The sequence below is a fragment of the Lepidochelys kempii genome, chromosome 1 (genome assembly GCF_965140265.1).
Source record: "Lepidochelys kempii isolate rLepKem1 chromosome 1, rLepKem1.hap2, whole genome shotgun sequence".
Taxonomy (NCBI): Eukaryota; Metazoa; Chordata; order Testudines; family Cheloniidae; genus Lepidochelys; species Lepidochelys kempii.
The window spans coordinates 31178387-31196899 of NC_133256.1; the positions used below are offsets into that span (position 1 = coordinate 31178387).

An 18513-nucleotide genomic window follows, 5' to 3' on the forward strand; every position below is an offset into this window, starting at 1 on the left:
TAATGCCACTAACCATCACCTTCAGCCCCCAACTAAAACCTCTCCAAAGCATCATCAAGGATCTACAACCTATCCTGAAAGATGATCCCGCATGCTCACAGATCTTGGGAGACAGGCCAGTCCTTGCTTACAGACAGCCCCCCACCTGAAGCAAATACTCACCAGCAACCACACACCACACAACAGAACTACTAACCCAGGAACCTATCCTTGCAACAAAGCCCATTGCCAACTGTGTCCACATATCTATTCAGGGGACACCATCATAGGGCCTAATCACATCAGCCACACTATCAGAGGCTCATTCACCTGCACATCTACCAATGTGATATATGCCATCATGTGCCAGCAATGCCCCTCTGCCATGTACATTGGTCAAACTGGACAGTCTCTACGTAAAAGAATAAATGGACACAAATCAGATGTCAAGAATTATAATATTCATAAACCCAGTCGGAGAACACTTCAATCTCTCTGGTCACTCGATTACAGACCTAAAGGTCGCAATATTACAACAAAAAGACTTCAAAAACAGACTCCAAAATTGGAATTAATTTGCAAACTGGATACAATTAATTTAGGCTTGAATAAAGACTGGGAGTGGATGTGTCATTACACAAAGTAAAACTATTTCCCCATGTTTATTTCCCCACCCACAATCCCCACTGTTCCTCAGATGTTCCCGTTAACTGCTGGAAATGGCCCACCTTGATTATCACTACAAAAGGTTTTCTTCTCACCCTCCCCCCCCCCCACTCTCATGCTGGTAATAGCTCATCTTAAGTGATCCCTTTTCTTACAGTGTGTATGATAACACCCATTTTTTCATGTTCTGTGTGTATATAAATCTCCTCACTGTATTTTCCACTGAATGCATCCAATGAAGTGAGCTGTAGCTCACGAAAGCTTATGCTCAGATAAATTGGTTAGTCTCTAAGGTGCCACTAGTACTCCTTTTCTTTTTGTGAATACAGACTAACACGGCTGCTACTCTGAAACTTTTCTCAATGCAGTAACTCCCACTGGAATGCAGCTTCCTGGAAGGATAGCTCAGTATTGGTTTGTTGAAAAACATAGTGGAATGAGTGGTAAGGAGGCAGCTCACATGATGTCATGACAAATCTTCACAAGGAAACAATTCAGAATAAATTACTTCCATCGTTTTGCATTTTATTTGCAAATTGAGCCTTCCCCCTCTCCCCCACCTGGGAACATTTTATTTTGAAAAATAAATGGATTTTGATTTGGGATGTTTTTAGACCAGGCCTTATATGCCTTCCTCCCTTCCATTTTGTTCAATTATACTTATGCATATTTAGGAAAGGAAGCTACTGAAAATATAATAAGAGGTTAAGATATGAGGAGTTTAGATTTACAGAGCCAACAGTTTTAATCATTAATGGATGGTCTAGTCAAGCCTTAGCTGATACATTTGGAAGAACGAAATTACACATTGAGTAATCTAAGATTAATTTTTCTCTGGAGGGGGGTAAAATAAATAAATATCTTTTCTCAAATGACTTTTTTTTGTCAATCACAGATGTAAGGGGTTAACCATCTGCAATTTTTCATTAAAGAACTGGAATAATTTTATTTCTTGATCTGTTTTAAAACTGTGAACTTAGCTAGAAAAATTAAGAGAGGATAAATATGGCTTGAAGTGGATTGTTGAATTTTTGGTTCATTGTTTAAATGCTTAGGTTAACTCCTCCTTTCTTCCTTTCGGGGCTCAATCAAAAGTTTCTCCCCAAGTTTTCTAATGAGTTCTGCCAGGTCTTCTGTGTTCTGAGATTTTTCCTCAAGAAGTTCATAACGGAGACTTGAGATGTCCTGTTTAATTTCCTTCAGTTCCCCTAGGAGAGAGAAGATTAAAAGTTATGAAGCAAAAGAAAAAGAGAGTGTAACCAAGGTAGTTATGATAAATGTAACTTAGTGCCAGACCATCCCGTGCATGGATTTCCTCTGCCCAAGCAGAAAGGTAGGTGTATAGTATAGCTGCCTCTATGGCCCTGTGCCTCTTCCTGAGTCTTTAGAGGGGGCTCTCTCTGGGGTCAGGATCCACATGAGGAGATGTGACTGGGAGTAAGGGTGTCTGAGATGAGGAGTAAGGGAGTTGTAGGGGGCACATCATAACCCCAAAGAATTAATCTGGTTCATGTATATGAATCCTGCCCTCCATGTAGAGGAATCACTCTTAAATGAGGGCTCTGAAGGTAGCAGTGACCAAGGAGCATGGTGGATTGGTGCTAGGAATGCCAGAGCCAGCTCTGGTCTCAGGGATCACAGAGGCATCTGAAGCCCATTTCCTCCCTCAGGGTCACTCGATTCTGCTCAATTTCTGGGCAGAACAGCAGCAAACCCACAGAATGACTGGGGGCACCTCCACGAGGAAAGCCTATGGAGTTTTTCTCTCTTCAGAGGTAATTCCTTGGGAAGAGTTGTACTATTGCCAGTCTTCAGATTTTAACTCAATTTGGAATAAATATTTTTCTTAAAGGAGACACATCAAGTAATGCACACAACTGTTGATGTAATATGCCTGATTTAATGGTACTGAAACAAATCCCACAAAGGCATGTTCGTCAATAATCTACCAGTGTCATCTTCTCAGAAAACAGGCTTGTTTAAGAGCAGGTTCGAACCAGGCCGGTGAATAAGAAAATTAACACCATTTATTAGAACATAGAGGTTTTCTGCCTGAAGAATGAGAAGCCTGGTTCAGAACTAAAATAATACACTGGAATTCTATTCATATGTCAATAGTTTAGAAACTCTGGGTAACAAGCCTGCAGGGGTCTCAATGTCGGTCTCCAAAAGACACAGTGATAACCAGCCTTTTCCACCTCCTCTCTGGGATTCACCTGGACTGGTGACAAGCTAATACTGGCAAACAGGCACAGGCTCGCGAAGAGCTGGAATACTGCCGAGCTTCTGCACTTTGCTATGGCTATGGATACATGAGAGAGCTTACAGCGGCACAGCTGAACCAGTGCAGTTGCGCTCCTGTAAACTCTCTTGTGTCGCCGCTCTGAGCTGAAGGGAGAGAGCTCTCCCCTCAGCTTACCTGCTCCAGCCCCTGCAAGTGGCAGTAGCTGTGTCAGCAGGAGAAGCTCAGCTGCCAACAGAGTGCTGTCTACGTCGACATGTAAATCGACATAAGCTATGTTGCTCGGGGGTGGGGGGGATAGGGGGGTTATTCACACCCTTGAGTGACATAATTTATGCCGATTTAGAATTTAGTGTAGCCATAGCCTTAATCTGCATCGCCTGCTGAACCACAGGGAAAGCACTTTAGTACAGAGGCACAGCTCTGCTTTAACTCCCCAGCTGCCTGTCTGAAAGGAAGAAGATAGAGTCAGAAAGAAAAGGAAACAGAGCAGGGTTTAGTGAGCAAATAATCCAGATATGCAATTGGCAGGGGCAATATTCCACACAGAAAGGCAGAGCCAGTGCATATCTATGGTGAAGGGTGAGAGAGGGAGGGCAGCACTTCTGTGTGGGGGTCTGCAGAACACACTTGCTAGTGTATGTAGAGAACTGGTTGGATACATTAAATCACATTAAAAGAAGCTAAACTCTGTTAAACCCTTTCCCAGTATTACTTTTTTCACTTTTTGCTGTCATTGCCACAAGCGTACACTTGACCCACACCATGAAGAATGCAAGGGGAAGTGGTCACAAGACAATCTCTGAATAAAATGATGGTGCTCCATGAGAATGTTTAACAATTCCTAGATATGGGGAATGTGTAGCTACTGGTAGAAGTGGCAACACACTTGACATGTTATAGCCGTCATCATTCCCAGTGTAGGCAACAGCACTCTTACTGAAGCAATATCAGGGCTCATAGAAACCATCCTCAAACCACTCATCACACAGTGGGCCAATTTTCTCCAAGATACTACCGACTCCCTCCTGAAACGCCACAGCATTAACCACCTCCCCCAGAACACCATCTTTGCTACCATGGATGTCACCTCCCTATACAGCAATATCCCTCACCACGATGCCATTGCTGCCTGCCTCAACTATCTACAAGATAACGAACAATGCTCAGAAATCCACCCCAAACCCATCACCAAACCATCCATGTCATCATCACCCATGACAGCTTTACATTTAACAACAAATACTTTTTAAAACTGGGCTAGGCACTAGGATGACACCCCAATACGCCAGCCTCTTTGTGGACCACCCTGAGGAAGAACTTCTGGAAAAATGCACCACAAAACCAATGATATACCTGAGATATATTGATAATATTTTCATCTTCTGGACAGGTGACCTAAACTACCTTATAGATTTCCACCACAACTTCACCATCCATCCATCGAACACTCTTGAACATTCCCATGCCACAATTAACATCCTAGACATCACAATCAGCTTCCACAATGGAACCCTACAAATGACTACGTACAAAAACCCATAGCGCAACACACTTACCCCAAGATCCAGCAATCACTACAGACACACCAAAAAATCTGTTATCTACAGTCAGGCATTTAGATACCACAGAATTTCCTCAGAAGAGAAAGTTTGGTTAACACCTAAACACATTTAAAACTACCTTCACTAAATAAGGACACTCCACCAGAGAAGCAGATTGCATCGTGGAACTGGCCACCCAAATAACCCGGAACAACCTGCTTTAATACAACTGTCCCCCAAAACACTGACTAGACACCCCAAGTTGTCACCCCGACTTGTAACCCCACACTAGACACAAATGGGGTATCATAAAATAATTACAACCCATACTTTACTGGGACCCAGCCTTGAAAGAAATCTTTCATGAACCCTCTCTTCTGGCCTTCAAACAATCCCCCAACTTTGCCAAGGTCATCATCAGAAGCAAACTCCCCACATACCGGGACATACAACTCAAAATGGCACCAGATCCTGCTAGAACAACAGATACAAAACCTGTGGACATATAACCACTGCTATGATGATCAATAATGCCCACAACACAACTTTCAAGATCCATGGGCCCTACACATGCCCATCCCAACGCATAATTTAGCTCATTCAGTACACCAAATGCCCCCAAAACAACTATGTGAGTAAAACAAGGCAATCACTATGCTCTCAAATGAACTAACACAGAAAAAAATGATAAAAGACAAAAATACCCTGTCACCCATGGTTGAACACTGTTCACAAAACAATCACTCAATAGCTGACTTCTCAGTCCTCATCTCAAAGGAAACTTAAACAACACCTTCAAAAGACAAGCCTAGAAACTTAAATTCATATCTCTGCTGGACACCAAAATCCATGGATGTAACAGAGACACTAGTTTTATGGCTCATTACAACAATTTGTAACTCATCCTCCTGCCTTCTAACCTTTAATTGCCCACTTCATTTTAAGTAGTCTCCTACAACATATGTGAACCCCTTATACTTAATCTGTCCCACCTTGTAGTAAGCTTACAGATTCTGGTTACCTTCTCTAGACATGAGGAAGAGCTCTGAGAAGGTCACAAGTTTGTCTCTTTTACGAACAGAAGTTGGTCCAATAAAAGATATTACCCCACCTATTACCTTGTTTATGTTATAGCCAGGAAGCCAATCTCTGGTGTGGGAAGCAGAGATCCAAGAAACATGTCTTTTTCTTAACATCAGTCTCTCACATTAACATTATACTTTTTATTAGGTAATAATTTACTATTGGTTCTGATATATTTTTGTTTTGCCATGTATCCAAGAACTTTGAAATGTGATTGTCCCAAAAAGCTTGGGAAATGTTCTTCCAACAAGTTAATATAGTCTTTTTTGAGTTGCTTCTTTTGATTCCATGATTAACTTTGAAACTGTGATCAATATGCTACACTCACCTTCATTGACTTCATCATTCTCCTTGTTTATCTGAGCTTTCAGTACGTATCTTTTAATGAGACGCTTCATTATCTTCTAGGGCGAGGAAAGAGGAAAGAGAAAAGAGTTAGAATTTTCAAAGCTGAACTTGCTTGCATTGATTCTGAAATTTCAAGGCATGTGCTCAGTCAACATTTTGTTGTTGTATATCTAGCGTTGCATTTAACTCCTCCAGTCCATGGCATTTACCAGGATTAAAGGCCTCTCATGCATAAAAGAAACATGACAGTCTCTGCTTTCATCTAGACTATTGATCTGAAAATTAACTTTCCAGTATATGTATATATGCAAGATGACAAAAGTGGACACATCTTACTAATTATTAAATTTTATTTGCAATTAAAAAATGATGCAGAAAAAACAGACTCTATGGGGCTGATTTACACCAGCTGAGGATCTGACCTTTAATCAGTGCTAATTACTAAATAACTTTGCAATAAATATATTGTTTCCATATAATTTTACATTACACTAAATTATATATGCTTCCAAACTCAAGACTGAGAAAATTCCCTGAAGCACTTGGTTCTAACATTTAATGTGCTGTAACTGTGTCCCATGCTAATCCACAATGACTTTTGTCTTCCTCTAGTAGCTAGACCGTGTATACTGGTTTATGAGTCTGCTGTTGCTTCAATTCTAAACACACCTGGTGTTTAGCTCAGGAAGTAGGGGCTCATGTTTTAAATCCAGAAGCCCAGATTCAATCCCCACAGATGATTGGCTCAGCGGCATCATTACATAATCACATTTGCAATGTGGATGACACTATGGTATATTTTAATAATCCAAAAAAATTCCAAATATAAAGCCACCCAGCCTAATGCTTTTGAAGTAACGTCTTAATCATAATAGCTATCAGCCCATCATAACTTGATTGGCCATGCCAAAAGCCAAGGCATTCTGGGCTTGATTGTATCATTAGATACAACCTACAGTCAGGGGTGATGCCACACTGCTCCAAGGGGAGCAGCAGCAGGCTTCCTGTCTCAGAGATGAAAGAGATCCTGAGTAGTCGATCTCCATACTTACTACTATACCCTTTTGTGGGATGCAGCTATGCCTCGGCTATGTCTACGCCACACACCACTGGCGTCATCGTGTAGTGGAACGTGTAGCTACATGCTACAGTGAAAAGCAAGCTGCGTCCACTCTGAGTGGACTGGTGTGTAGCTATGTAGAGCTACACATGTCAGTGAAAGGCTCTGGCAGGGGGAAGGCAGCTGAGAAAGGCTGAGCCTTTCCCCACTACTGGAGCCTTTCCACACCTCATGGAAAGGTACCATAGCAGGGACGTGCCCAATCCTTTCCCTGCTGCCTCCCCACTGCCATACCCTTTCCCCATTGCTGGAGCCTTTCCCCTGTACAGGAAAAGACTCCCTCAGCAGGAAGCAGCGGGACACTACACTTCTAAAATAGCAGTGTAGACAGGGAGGCACAGCTTGCGTGAGTAGAGAGCATACTTGCATATATACCCACATCTTTCAGAAATGTCTTTACTCACCTAAGGCAGGCCTCACCAAGTACACTGCTATTTATACCTGTGTTGGGGGAGGGGGGTGCAGGTATGTACTCTAAATGTTGCCACAAGAAGTGTGCAGTGTAGACAGACCTCTGCTCACATGGCCAGCTAGTTCTACTTGTCCCTTTCTCATCCCTTTGTGGCACTATCTGAAGGGAGCTGTCTCTATGCTTCTCCAAGTGCAGGAGCTGCAGTGATTTCTGGAGCTTCTGGCTAACACTCCTTACATGCTTCCTCCCCGCTGTGCACTCTCAAAGGCAGACTGGGGCCCCATGCATAGCAAAGAATACATAGAATGTACCATAATAATATGGAACTGCAGGAACCAAGCTTACAGTGATTTGTAATTCTTGAGGGATAAGAAAGAGGAAATATAATACAGAAATTTGCATTAGCTTTTGACCTGGATTTTTTTCCAAAAAGAAGAGTTGCTCCTGATGTGCACTGTGTAACTGAGTCTTTCCCTTTGACTAAAATTGTTCTTCATGTTGGCCTTTTACAGTATTCCACTCAGAAATGTAGCATTTAGGAAGCATTCTGCCATAATCATACAGCCAATACAATTATTCTAGATTTACATCCAGTAGATTTACTTCGGATTCACACTATTACTAATATCAGAATTTGTCTTTAAATCTTTAATCTGACGAGTCTTAATCCTTTTTCAATGCAAGTTGTGTTAAATTGCCTTTTACCTGGTATTGTCGTGGAGGATTACTTAAGCTATTTAAATGGAGATCATCTGTGCTTCTTATACTTGATTGCTTACTTTGCCCAAGCTGAAAGAAAAACATTTGATCAGTATCAGCAATAAATGTAAGGGTTATTTAGTTATACTTTTTTTTGTACAAGAATTCTGCAGCAGAACATTAACTTTTAGATGTAATGGTAGGGGTAAGGGTTAAATTTCAGGAGTGAAATCCTGGCTCTATTGATGTCAATGACAACACTCCTGTTACATTCAATGGAGACAGCATTTCACCACACTAGTTCACTTTAACTCTTCCAGTCCCCACTTCAGGAAAATTACTCTATTTAGAAAAGCACTTAAGTATATGCTTCAACTGAATGTAAAAACAACGAGGAATCTGGTAGCACCTTAAAGACTAACAGATGTATTTTGGTATAAGCTTTTGTGGGTATAAAACCCCTCTTCTTCAGATGTATGGAGTGAAAATTACAGATACAGGCATAAATATACTGGCAAATGAAGAGAAGGGAGTTACCTCACAAGTGGAGAACCAGTGCTGACAAGCTGGCCAATTCAGCCAGGTGGATGTGGTCTACTCCTAATAATTGATGAGGAGGTGTCAATACCAAGAGAGGGATAATTGCTTTTGTAGTGAGCCATCCACTCCCAGTCCCTATTCAAGCCCAAATTAATGGTGTTAAGTTTGAGAATGAATTGTAGCTCTGCAGTTTCTCTTTGAAGTCTGTTTTTGAAGTTTTTTTATTGCAGAATGGCTACTTTTAAATCTGTTATTGAATGTCCAGGGAGATTGAAGTGTCCTCCTACTGGCCTTTGTATGTTACCACTCCTGATGTCTGACTTGTGTCCATTTATTCTTTTACAAAGAGACTGTCTGGTTTGGCCAATGTACATGGCAGAGGGGCATTGCTGGCACTTGATGGCCAGCAATAATGTGATATATGCCATGATGTGCCAGCAATGCCCCTCTGCCATGTACATTGGCCAAACCTTGTGACCCTCAGCATCATAATGCTAAACTTTTAGGCACCTTGAAAACTGGAATCCACAACGGCTGAGTTCGGAGCCCAGGCTCCCTATACAATGCATGGGGGGGAGAGATGTGCCTGAGAATGGGATCCACAAAAGCCAGCGCACCTGACAGCTCCCTGTCTAAGCTAGTCAATAGCAGATGCTGATGCAATGTGTGTGTCCTAAACCCCAGCCTTCTAACGGAGTTAGATGCCTATCTCTGCTTGGGAACCACAACTTGGAGTCTCTCTCCTTACACACCTGGCTAACCGTACACAAAATTCCTGGGGAGGGTGGGAGAGGAGGAGGAGGACCTCCCTTATAACCTTTAATCCAGTGGTTAGGGTACTCACCCAGTATGTGGGAGATCCCGGTTTAAGTCCCCACTATGTCTTAACCACTGGACTCTGGGATATTTTGATGAGGGGCTCTCTCAATCTCTCTTCTTGAAGGACACACCCATTGCATCAGCATCTGCTATTGGCTAGTTTAGACAGGGAGCTACCAGGTGTGCTGGCTTTTGTGGATCCCATTTTCAGGCACTTTGTATTAAAATAATTAAAATTAATTCAGTCCATAAAAGAGTGAGAATGACTCTGTAGTCCAGTGATGAGGGCACTCAACTGGGAGGTAAGCAAACCCTGTTCAAATCCTGTCTCCTCATCAGATGCGGGAGGAGGGAAATTGAACTAGGGTCTTCCTCATCCCAGGAGAGTACACTAACCACTGGGCTAAAGGTTATAAAGGAGCCTGGCTGTTTTGTATGGAGTTAAGCATTCTCAGTGCACATCTGCCAGATTGGGACCCGCAGGCAAGATAGGCAGGGCAACACCTATGTCTACCTGGTTTGAGGATCATATTTGGGCTTAGGTGTAAGATAGACTTTTACATCAGAAATTTAGGCACCAGGTGAGTTTAGCTGCCTACAGGGCTAGACAGCAGATAAGCAGGGGTTTGGTGGACCATAGTAACACCTAAACCTGGAATTTAGGCACCGAAGTCCCTTAGTGGATGTGGTCAAAGTGCTTTCCTGAACCAAGGTACCAAAGAGTAGGTAACAAACCAAACTAGCAAAGCCCCAAAAAGACACCCAACCTCAACAAAAAGGAACACCAAAGAGAATTGCAGAATGGAATAGATTCTCTTAAGTTCTGGGAAACTTTACACCCTCATGCAGGTTAGGTATGTAATGGAGTTCAAGAGCCTGATTCTCCTCTTAAATACTGCAGTTTTATATTTGTGTAACTCCACTGATGTCAGGCCTCATATACCATTAGTTTGTGTTTTGCAGCCACTTTGTACAGGTGTAAAGGTTACAGTGAGGATGTAAAGTGTAAAGGTGTAAGACAGTGAAGAATTTGGTTCCCTTGGCTTGTTGCTCCCCTCAGTTTCATTAATGTCTTAGTGTAAGATGATTAAGCAATGCAAGTCAGAAGCCCATGGAGGTTCTGATTTCACAGTATATTTCTGAACAGCATTTTTGTTAAACACTGGAATGAATGGACATTATTCAAAACTGGAGAACAAATTACTGGCAGATAATCCAGGGCTGCAGTTATTTAGGATGCATTATTGGTTAATGTCTTTGAGAAAGACCAAAACACAATATTGTTATGAAAAGATGAATTCAATAGTGTAGCTGAATGATTAGATTGTAATAAGGATGATTTAGGAACTGTCAGAAGAAAACAATTCATGTATTACTATTGATTGAGACAAATCAACCAGCTCTCTGAACAGTAATGCAAGAAATAAGGAATCTGAAATATAAACGATGATTGACCTGGATGAGGACCTAAAGAGGTCGGCATTACAAAGTCAAAATCTTTTACAGTTGTATCTGACATACAAAAAATATTTCCTCTTCAAAATATAGGGACACAGCCACAATATCTCAGATGCTATTGTGTATTAAACTGTGGGTACATGTTGTATTTTTAGTGGGCATTTTGGTACCAGGCATTCTTGTGCTTTAATCAGTTGAATGCTTAGCTATAAATGAATTGGAAAGCCTTGAAACCTGATAGAAAGTACATTGGGATATAACAGGAAATAAGCTATGCCTGAATTGCAAGAAGAACTAAGGACTAGTGTGTAGTAAGTTTTCAGCTTGTGTCTGATATTAGATTCATAGATTCATAGATATTTAGGTCAGAAGGGATCATTATGATCATCTAGTCTGACCTCCTGCACAACGCAGGCCACAGAATTTCACCCACCACTCCTGCAAAAAACCTCTCACCTATGTCTGAGCTACTGAAGTCCTCAAATCGTGCTTTAAAGACTTCAAGGAGCAGAGAATCCTCCAGCAAGTGACCCATGCCCCATGCTACAGAGGAAGGCGAAAAACCTCCAAGGCCTCTTCCAATGTGCCTTGGAGGAAAATTCCTTCCCGACCCCAAATACGGCGATCAGCTAAACTCTGAGCATATGGGCAAGATTCATCAGCCAGATAATACAGAAAATTCTTTCCTGGGTAACTCAGATCCCACCCCATCTAATATCCCATCACAGGCCATTGGGCCTATTTACCATGAATATTTAATTACCAAAACCATGTTATCCCATCATACCATCTCCTCCATAAACTTATTGAGTTTAATCTTAAAGCCAGATAGATCTTTTGTCCCTACTGCTTCCCCTGGAAGGCTGTTCCAAAACTTCACTCCTCTGATGGTTAGAAACCTTCGTCTAATTTCTAGTCTAAATTTCCTGGTGGCCAGTTTATATCCATTTGTTCTTGTGTCCACATTGGTACTGAGCTTAAATAATTCCTCTCCCTCTACGGTATTTATCCCTCTGATATATTTATAGAGAGCAATCATATCTCCCCTCAACCTTCTTTTAGTTAGGCTAAACAAGCCAAGCTCCTTGAGTCTCCTTTCATAAGACAAGTTTTCCATTCCTCGGATCATCCTAGTAGCCCTTCTCTGTACCTGTTCCAGTTTGAATTCATCCTTCTTAAACATGGGAGACCAGAACTGCACACAGTATTCCTGGTGAGGTCTCACCAGTGCCTTGTATAACGGTACTTAAACCTCCTTATCCCTACTGGAAATACCTCTCCTGATGCATCCCAAGACCGCATTAGCTTTTTTCACGGCCATATCACATTGGCGGCTCATAGTCATCCTATGATCAACCAATACTCCAAGGTCCTTCTCCTCCTCCGTTACTTCTAATTGATGCGTCCCCAGTTTATAACTAAAATTCTTGTTATTAATCCCTAAATGCATGACCTTACACGTCTCACTATTAAATTTCATGCTATTACTATTACTCCAGTTTACAAGGTCATCCAGATCCTCCTGTAGGATATCCCTGTCCTTCTCTAAATTGGCAATACCTCCCAGCTTTGTATCATCCGCAAACTTTATTAGCACACTCCCACTTTTTGTGCCGAGGTCAGTAATAAAAAGATTAAATAAGATTGGTCCCTTAGACTATGAAGTCTGAGCAGAGGGCTTTATTAGGGCTAGATTCTGATTTTACTTATAAGACTGTAAATCAGGAGTAAAACCTGAGAAGTCAGCATTATATAGGTATAAAACTTATGCAAGTGAGATCAGAACCAAGCCCTTAATCTGTAATGAGGACAACACTTAAAATGCTCAATTTTCCCCACTCCCTTCAGAACTTCCTAACTGGAAGTTAGCCTTTTGTCTGAGATTTTCTAATGTGGCTTGTTTTCTAAAAATCAAAAACAAACTTTACTTTCACGTCCACTGTAAATCCAAAATAATGCAACTAAAATAATGGAGTTACTCTGGATTTACCCTGGAGTAAATAAAGCAGATTTTCCTGTATGTCTTTATGCATCAAAATATTTCTTAGTCTAACTTTACTTGTGTGTAGATAGTTTCTTTTAAATAGGTGCATTATACCAGCAACAATTTTTGTGTAAGCCATTTCATGATCTTGTTAAAATATGACTATTGGGTGATATAACACGAATATCTGTTGGAGGCCTAAAAGAAGGAAGCATTGTTATAAATTCAAAGTTATTATCATTTAAAGAAGAAATAGTAGACATAATTGGATAACACTGCGCTAGAAGTTTAGGGTGAACACGAGGGAAAAGTTCAAATGGTAATCTCATTTAGTTTATGCAATAATTTTTCCAGTGAAGTGGTAAGATCCTGGCCTAGACAAAGCCCTTGAAAATGAGCTGGCTGGCTGAACAGGATGATGAAAAAACTGTTTTTTGTTCTTAGTTTTTATGACTGTGAAGTACCCATCATGGTGAATGTCATAGTTCAATACCACTCTTCCTTGTACTAATGTTGGTGACAAGTGAAATTCTATTCTCAACAACTCATAATTTTGGCTGATTGGAAAGTTATTCATTAAATGACTTTTCAGCAGAACCAAAACTGCTCCTGGGTACGTATTGGTTTTGATCAAACTTTCATTGGGAAGGTTACTTCGGTTCAGGATGGAATTTCTATTCAAAATCACTGAGAAAAATCAGATAGTGTAGTAACTTGAACTTGGGCCTTCCTATGTTGTACATGACTGCCCTAACTACCAGGCCATTGGCTATCCTCAGGTAGGGTTCTCTCTTTCTCAACCTATGGTGGTGGAGCTGTTCCACTTTGTATAAATAATTAAATATTCATTGGAGCAGGGACTGGTATCTAGGTCCCTGCTGAGTGGCATAACCAACGGCATAACTCAATTCTAAATTGAGTGCACTCCCTTCCCTCATGTTTTGCAAATAATTTGAAAGGCCTCAGGTTTGCCCCAATATGTAATGGGAAAATTTTTCAAAATCTTGAAAAGTCACAGGATGGGAAAGAAAATTTTCCTACCCAGTTCTACTCATGATAATGAAGAAAGAAGCAAATAAGTAGACCAGAGCAGGGAAATTGGGTCTACTTCTTTCTACTCATAGGTTTTATATGATTCATATTATGTATCTGCATCTCTTTGTAATAGCCCTTGAAGGTCTATTTAGTTGGGAAATTAAATAAAATTTTTTTGAGCTACAACAAGATATTGATTGTTTTTTGTTGGTATCTCTTGTCATTGTTTATAATTTTAAACGGTCATAATGTATTATTATGGTAATACTTGAAGGGCTTTTAAAGACAATTCTAAATTAGAAAATGAAGTCATATTCAACTACGCAGTATCTCTGAAGCTGTATTAGAACCTGTTTCTGAAAATTGCTTCCTGTACCCAATTTTGAAACATGAACAAGATAGAAGTACAATTCTGTTCCCACTGAAGTCAAAAAGGGATTGGAGACTGACTTCAGCATAAGCAAGCTTAGGTACTTGTTGGAACAAAATCATTTTGTTTGACAATCATTGCATTTTAATGGCTCCACTGTGCATGGGTTGCCATTTTTTGCCATAAGGACTTCATTGTAGACTCCTGTGCCACAGGTACTGAGTTTTGTTTTTGCTGGTGCGTGCTTCTCTCTGCCCCCTCCACCCCAGGCAAGCAGCGGGCATGGCCTCGGGGGGAAGAGGATGAGTGGGGGCATGGCCTTGGGGGCAGAGCAGGGGTGGGGCCTCGGGGTGCTGTATGGGTGGAGCAGGGGGCGGGGCCAGGGTCCGCATGCCAGGACCCACAAAAGATTAATCTGGCTCTGCAGGTGCTGAGCACCCCCTAGTTTTTTTAAGTAGGTGCTTCAGCCCCAGATCACCCACAGCGTTGGTGCCTATGTCCTGTACAATGTTCATAACACCTGATTAAGAAGAGTAGAAATGAATGGTATACTTCACTACCTTTATCTTATTATTAACACTTTACTACATCTTCCCCTTTGTCAACAGATGTAAAAATTGATACAATATGTGACAGACTTTTTAACTGAGCCCAAAGAACACTGAAAACATGAAATGTATTTAATTTAGGCAGGTAAATCAAGTGATATATAAAAGTGTGTAACTTTGTTAAATCAACCTGTAACAGCAATAGAGATGGGATATATAATTTATTGCATAACTGTGTAAGACCACTTGGTGGCAGAGAACGCCAGGATTACAACTTGTGACAAAGTTCTTCCTCTACCTTGGTGGGTTTTGCGCTTATTGGCAGATTCGCTCGCCTTGGAGCTTCATGGCAGCCCTCAGTCTGGCCGTTTTTGTGAACCCACAGTCCAGGTCAACTCCTCCTGTGTCTGATCAGGAGTTGGGAGGTTTGGGGGGAACCCGGGCCCGCCCTCTACTCTGGGTTCCAGCCCAGGGCCCTGTGGAATGCAGCTGTCTAGAGTGCCTCCTGGAACAGCTACAACTCTCTGGGCTACTTCCCCATGGCCTCCTCCCAACACCTTCTTTATCCTCACCATAGGACCTTCCTCCTGGTGTCTGATAATGCTTGTACTCCTCAGTCCTCCAACAATATGTGTTCTCACTGTCAGCTCCTAGTGCATCTTGCTCCCAGCTCCTTACACCTGCACCACAAACTGAAGTGAGCTCCTTTTTAAACCCAGGTGCCCTGATTAGCCTGCCTTAATTGATTCTAGCAGCTTCTTGATTGGCTGCAGGTGTTCTAATCAGCCTGTCTGTCTTAATTGTCTCCAGAAGGTTCCTGATTGTTCTGGAACCTTCCCTGTTACCTTACCCAGGGAAAAAGGACCTACTTAACCTGGGGCTAATATATCTGCCTTCTATTACTCTCCTGTAGCCATCCGGCCTGACCCTGTCACAAACTGCATTTCACTCTCATAACAGATTTGGAAGCTCTCTTTTTGAGCTTCGTGGCTGCAGAATTTTCTCTCCTGAAAATTACTCAGAGAGTAAATTAAGTTTGCTAGAGAAATGACAAACCTAATCACTAAGATTTATTGACTGTATAATCACAGCCAGCACATAAGTATTTAGAAAAAATACAAAGGATTCCTATCACGCCTGACAAAATGACTACACCTCAGTTCAGCAAAAGAATTTAGAGATGTCCTTAACTTTAAAAATATGCTTAAGTGTTTTGCTGAATCAGGGCCTACAACTATTAGCCATACACATTTATGTGGCATTGTAAGCCATACAGTGTCTCTCTTATCTAATGATAAACAGCTGCATAAGTGACAGGTGATCGCTATGGAAGTGTTGCGTAAAAGAAGAGGTGGAGTGGTCCAGAACTTTGGTTACTTAGGGTATAACGTAAGAACATAAGAATGGCCATACTGGGTCAGACCAAAGGTCCACCCAGGATCCCGTCTACCGACAGTGGCCAATGCCAGGTGCCCCAGAGGGAGTGAAACTAACAGGTAACAATCAAGTGATCTCTCTTCTGCCATCCATCTCCAGCCTCTGACAAACAGAGGCTAGGGACACCATTCCTTACCCATCCTGGCTAATAACCATTAATGGACTTAACCTCCATTAATTTATCCAGTTCTCTTTTAAATCCTGTTGTAGTCCTAGCCTTCACAACCTCCTCAGGCAAGGAGTTCCACAGGTTGACTGTGCACTGAGTGAAGAACAGCTTCATTTTGTTTGTTTTAAACCTGGTACCCATTAATTTCATTTGGTGGCCCCTAGTTCTTACATTATGGGAACAAGTAAATAAATTTTCCTTATTCACTTTCTCCACACCACTCATGATTTTATAGACCTCTATCATATCCCCCTTAGTCTCCTCTTTTCCAAGTTGAAAAGTCCTAGCCTCTTTAATCTCTCCTCATATGGGACCCGTTCCAAACCCCTAATCATTTTAGTTGCTCTTTTCTGAACCTTTTCTAATGCCAGTATATCTTTTTTGAGATGAGGGGACCACATCTGTATACAATATTCAAGATGTGGGCGTACCATGGATTTATAAAAGGGCAATAAGATATTCTCTGTCTTATTCTCTATCCCCTTTTTAATGATTCCTAACATCCTGTTTGCTTTTTTGACTGCCGCTGCACACTGCATGGACATCTTCAGAGAACTATCCATGATGACTCAAAGATCTTTCTCCTGATTAGTTGTAGCTAAATTAGCCCCTATCATATTGTATGTATAGTTGGGGTTATTTCTTCCAATGTCCATTTATCCACATAAAATTTCATTTGCCATTTTATTGCCCAATCACTTAGTTTTGTGAGATCTTTTTGAAGTTCTTCACAGTCTGCTTTGGTCTTAACTATCTTGAGCAGTTTAGTATCATAGTTTAGCCTACATAAGAAAGAAAAACCTGCTGCAGTCCCATGTTAGCCGACTCAGGGGCTGTTTCATTGCTGTGTGGACTTCAGGGACAGGCTGGAGCCTGAGCTCTGGGACCCTCCTACCTTGCTGGGTCCTAGAACCCGGGCTCCAGCCTGAGCCCGGAAGTCTACATAGCAATGAAAGAGCACGGCAAGTTCAAGTCAGCTGGCATGGGCCAACCGTGGGTTTTTCTTTGCTGTATAGACGTACCCTTAGTGCTGCGTGTCCATATTGTTATATATCATTGTTTTGTATCATTTAAAAATCAGTTAAGACTTTTTTTAAGTAAACCTTGCCTATTGTGGTAGTAGTGTTGTATTGCACTTCATTAGTGTCATATAGTCACATTTTCCAAAGAGCCTGCTGACTTTGAGTGCCAGTGTCTTGTCGTCCAACTTGGGACAACTTGAACCTGATTTTCAGAGGTGCTGAGCATCAGCAATTCCTATGCACTTCAACTGGAGTTTGGAATTGCAGCACATCTCAAAAGCATGACCAGTTGCTCAGTTTGGACATCAGAATCAGAGGGCACTTTTCATTATACAGCATTGTATATAATAGTAGAATCTATAATAGTAGAATAAAAAAATTACAAAATGATATTTTGCATTGTTAGAGTCAGCAAAAACATGCTAATATGATACAACATTTTAATTTATTTTCTATTAAGTATACATTTATTAGTTATTCCTTATTTCTTTTCTGAAAGGCCATATTCAAAGATGACAGCTCACTCAGGACACATGCTGTCATCATTCTCTTGGTCCGGAAAAATGAACAGATTTCATGGCCTTCAAACCCAGTTTGTGGAGGAGCTACACTTTATGCTTCATAAAGAAATTTGATTCTGAAATTAAAAGGGATGGATGCAATTTTTTAAAAAATCTACTTCTCTCTATTTTTTGGTTCTTCATGTGTAAAATGACAGGTTTCAGAGTAACAGCCGTGTTAGTCTGTTTTTGCAAAAAGAAAAGGAGTACTTGTGGCACCTTAGAGACTAACCAATTTATTTGAGCATAAGCTTTCGTGAGCTACAGCTCACTTGTAAAATGTCACCCCAGATCCAGCCTGAAAGGTCGCCATAAAGGGAAGAAAGCCACAGGAGCCCTGGACCAAAAGGTTGAGGCAGTCTGCACACAGGGAGACCCTTTGGCAGTATTCGGAGGAGAAGGTGATCTTCTTCTCTCTCCAGGAAATGCAAGGGTCACGCTGCTCCAGTCAAGTGCCACCAAAAATTAGGGGAAATGT

General features: G+C 41.3%; 1 protein-coding gene across 2 annotated transcripts in view; it reads right to left on the bottom strand.

The window, feature by feature from the left end:
- Nucleotides 1-935: 935 nt before the first annotated feature.
- TRPC6 (transient receptor potential cation channel subfamily C member 6) overlaps nt 936-18513 on the bottom strand; it is a 190835-nt gene continuing 173257 nt past the window's right edge. The window contains exons 10-12 of one of the 2 annotated variants that reach the window (XM_073337992.1): nt 8100-8183; nt 5843-5918; nt 936-1853 (exon numbers count right to left, since the gene is read on the bottom strand). In XM_073337992.1, coding sequence (XP_073194093.1) covers nt 1702-1853; nt 5843-5918; nt 8100-8183 — 312 coding nt within the window. In that variant the 3' untranslated portion in view covers nt 936-1701. Of the gene's footprint in view, nt 1854-5842; nt 5919-8099; nt 8184-18513 lie in introns of those variants that run through there. The other variant, XM_073338002.1, reaches the window with a different exon arrangement.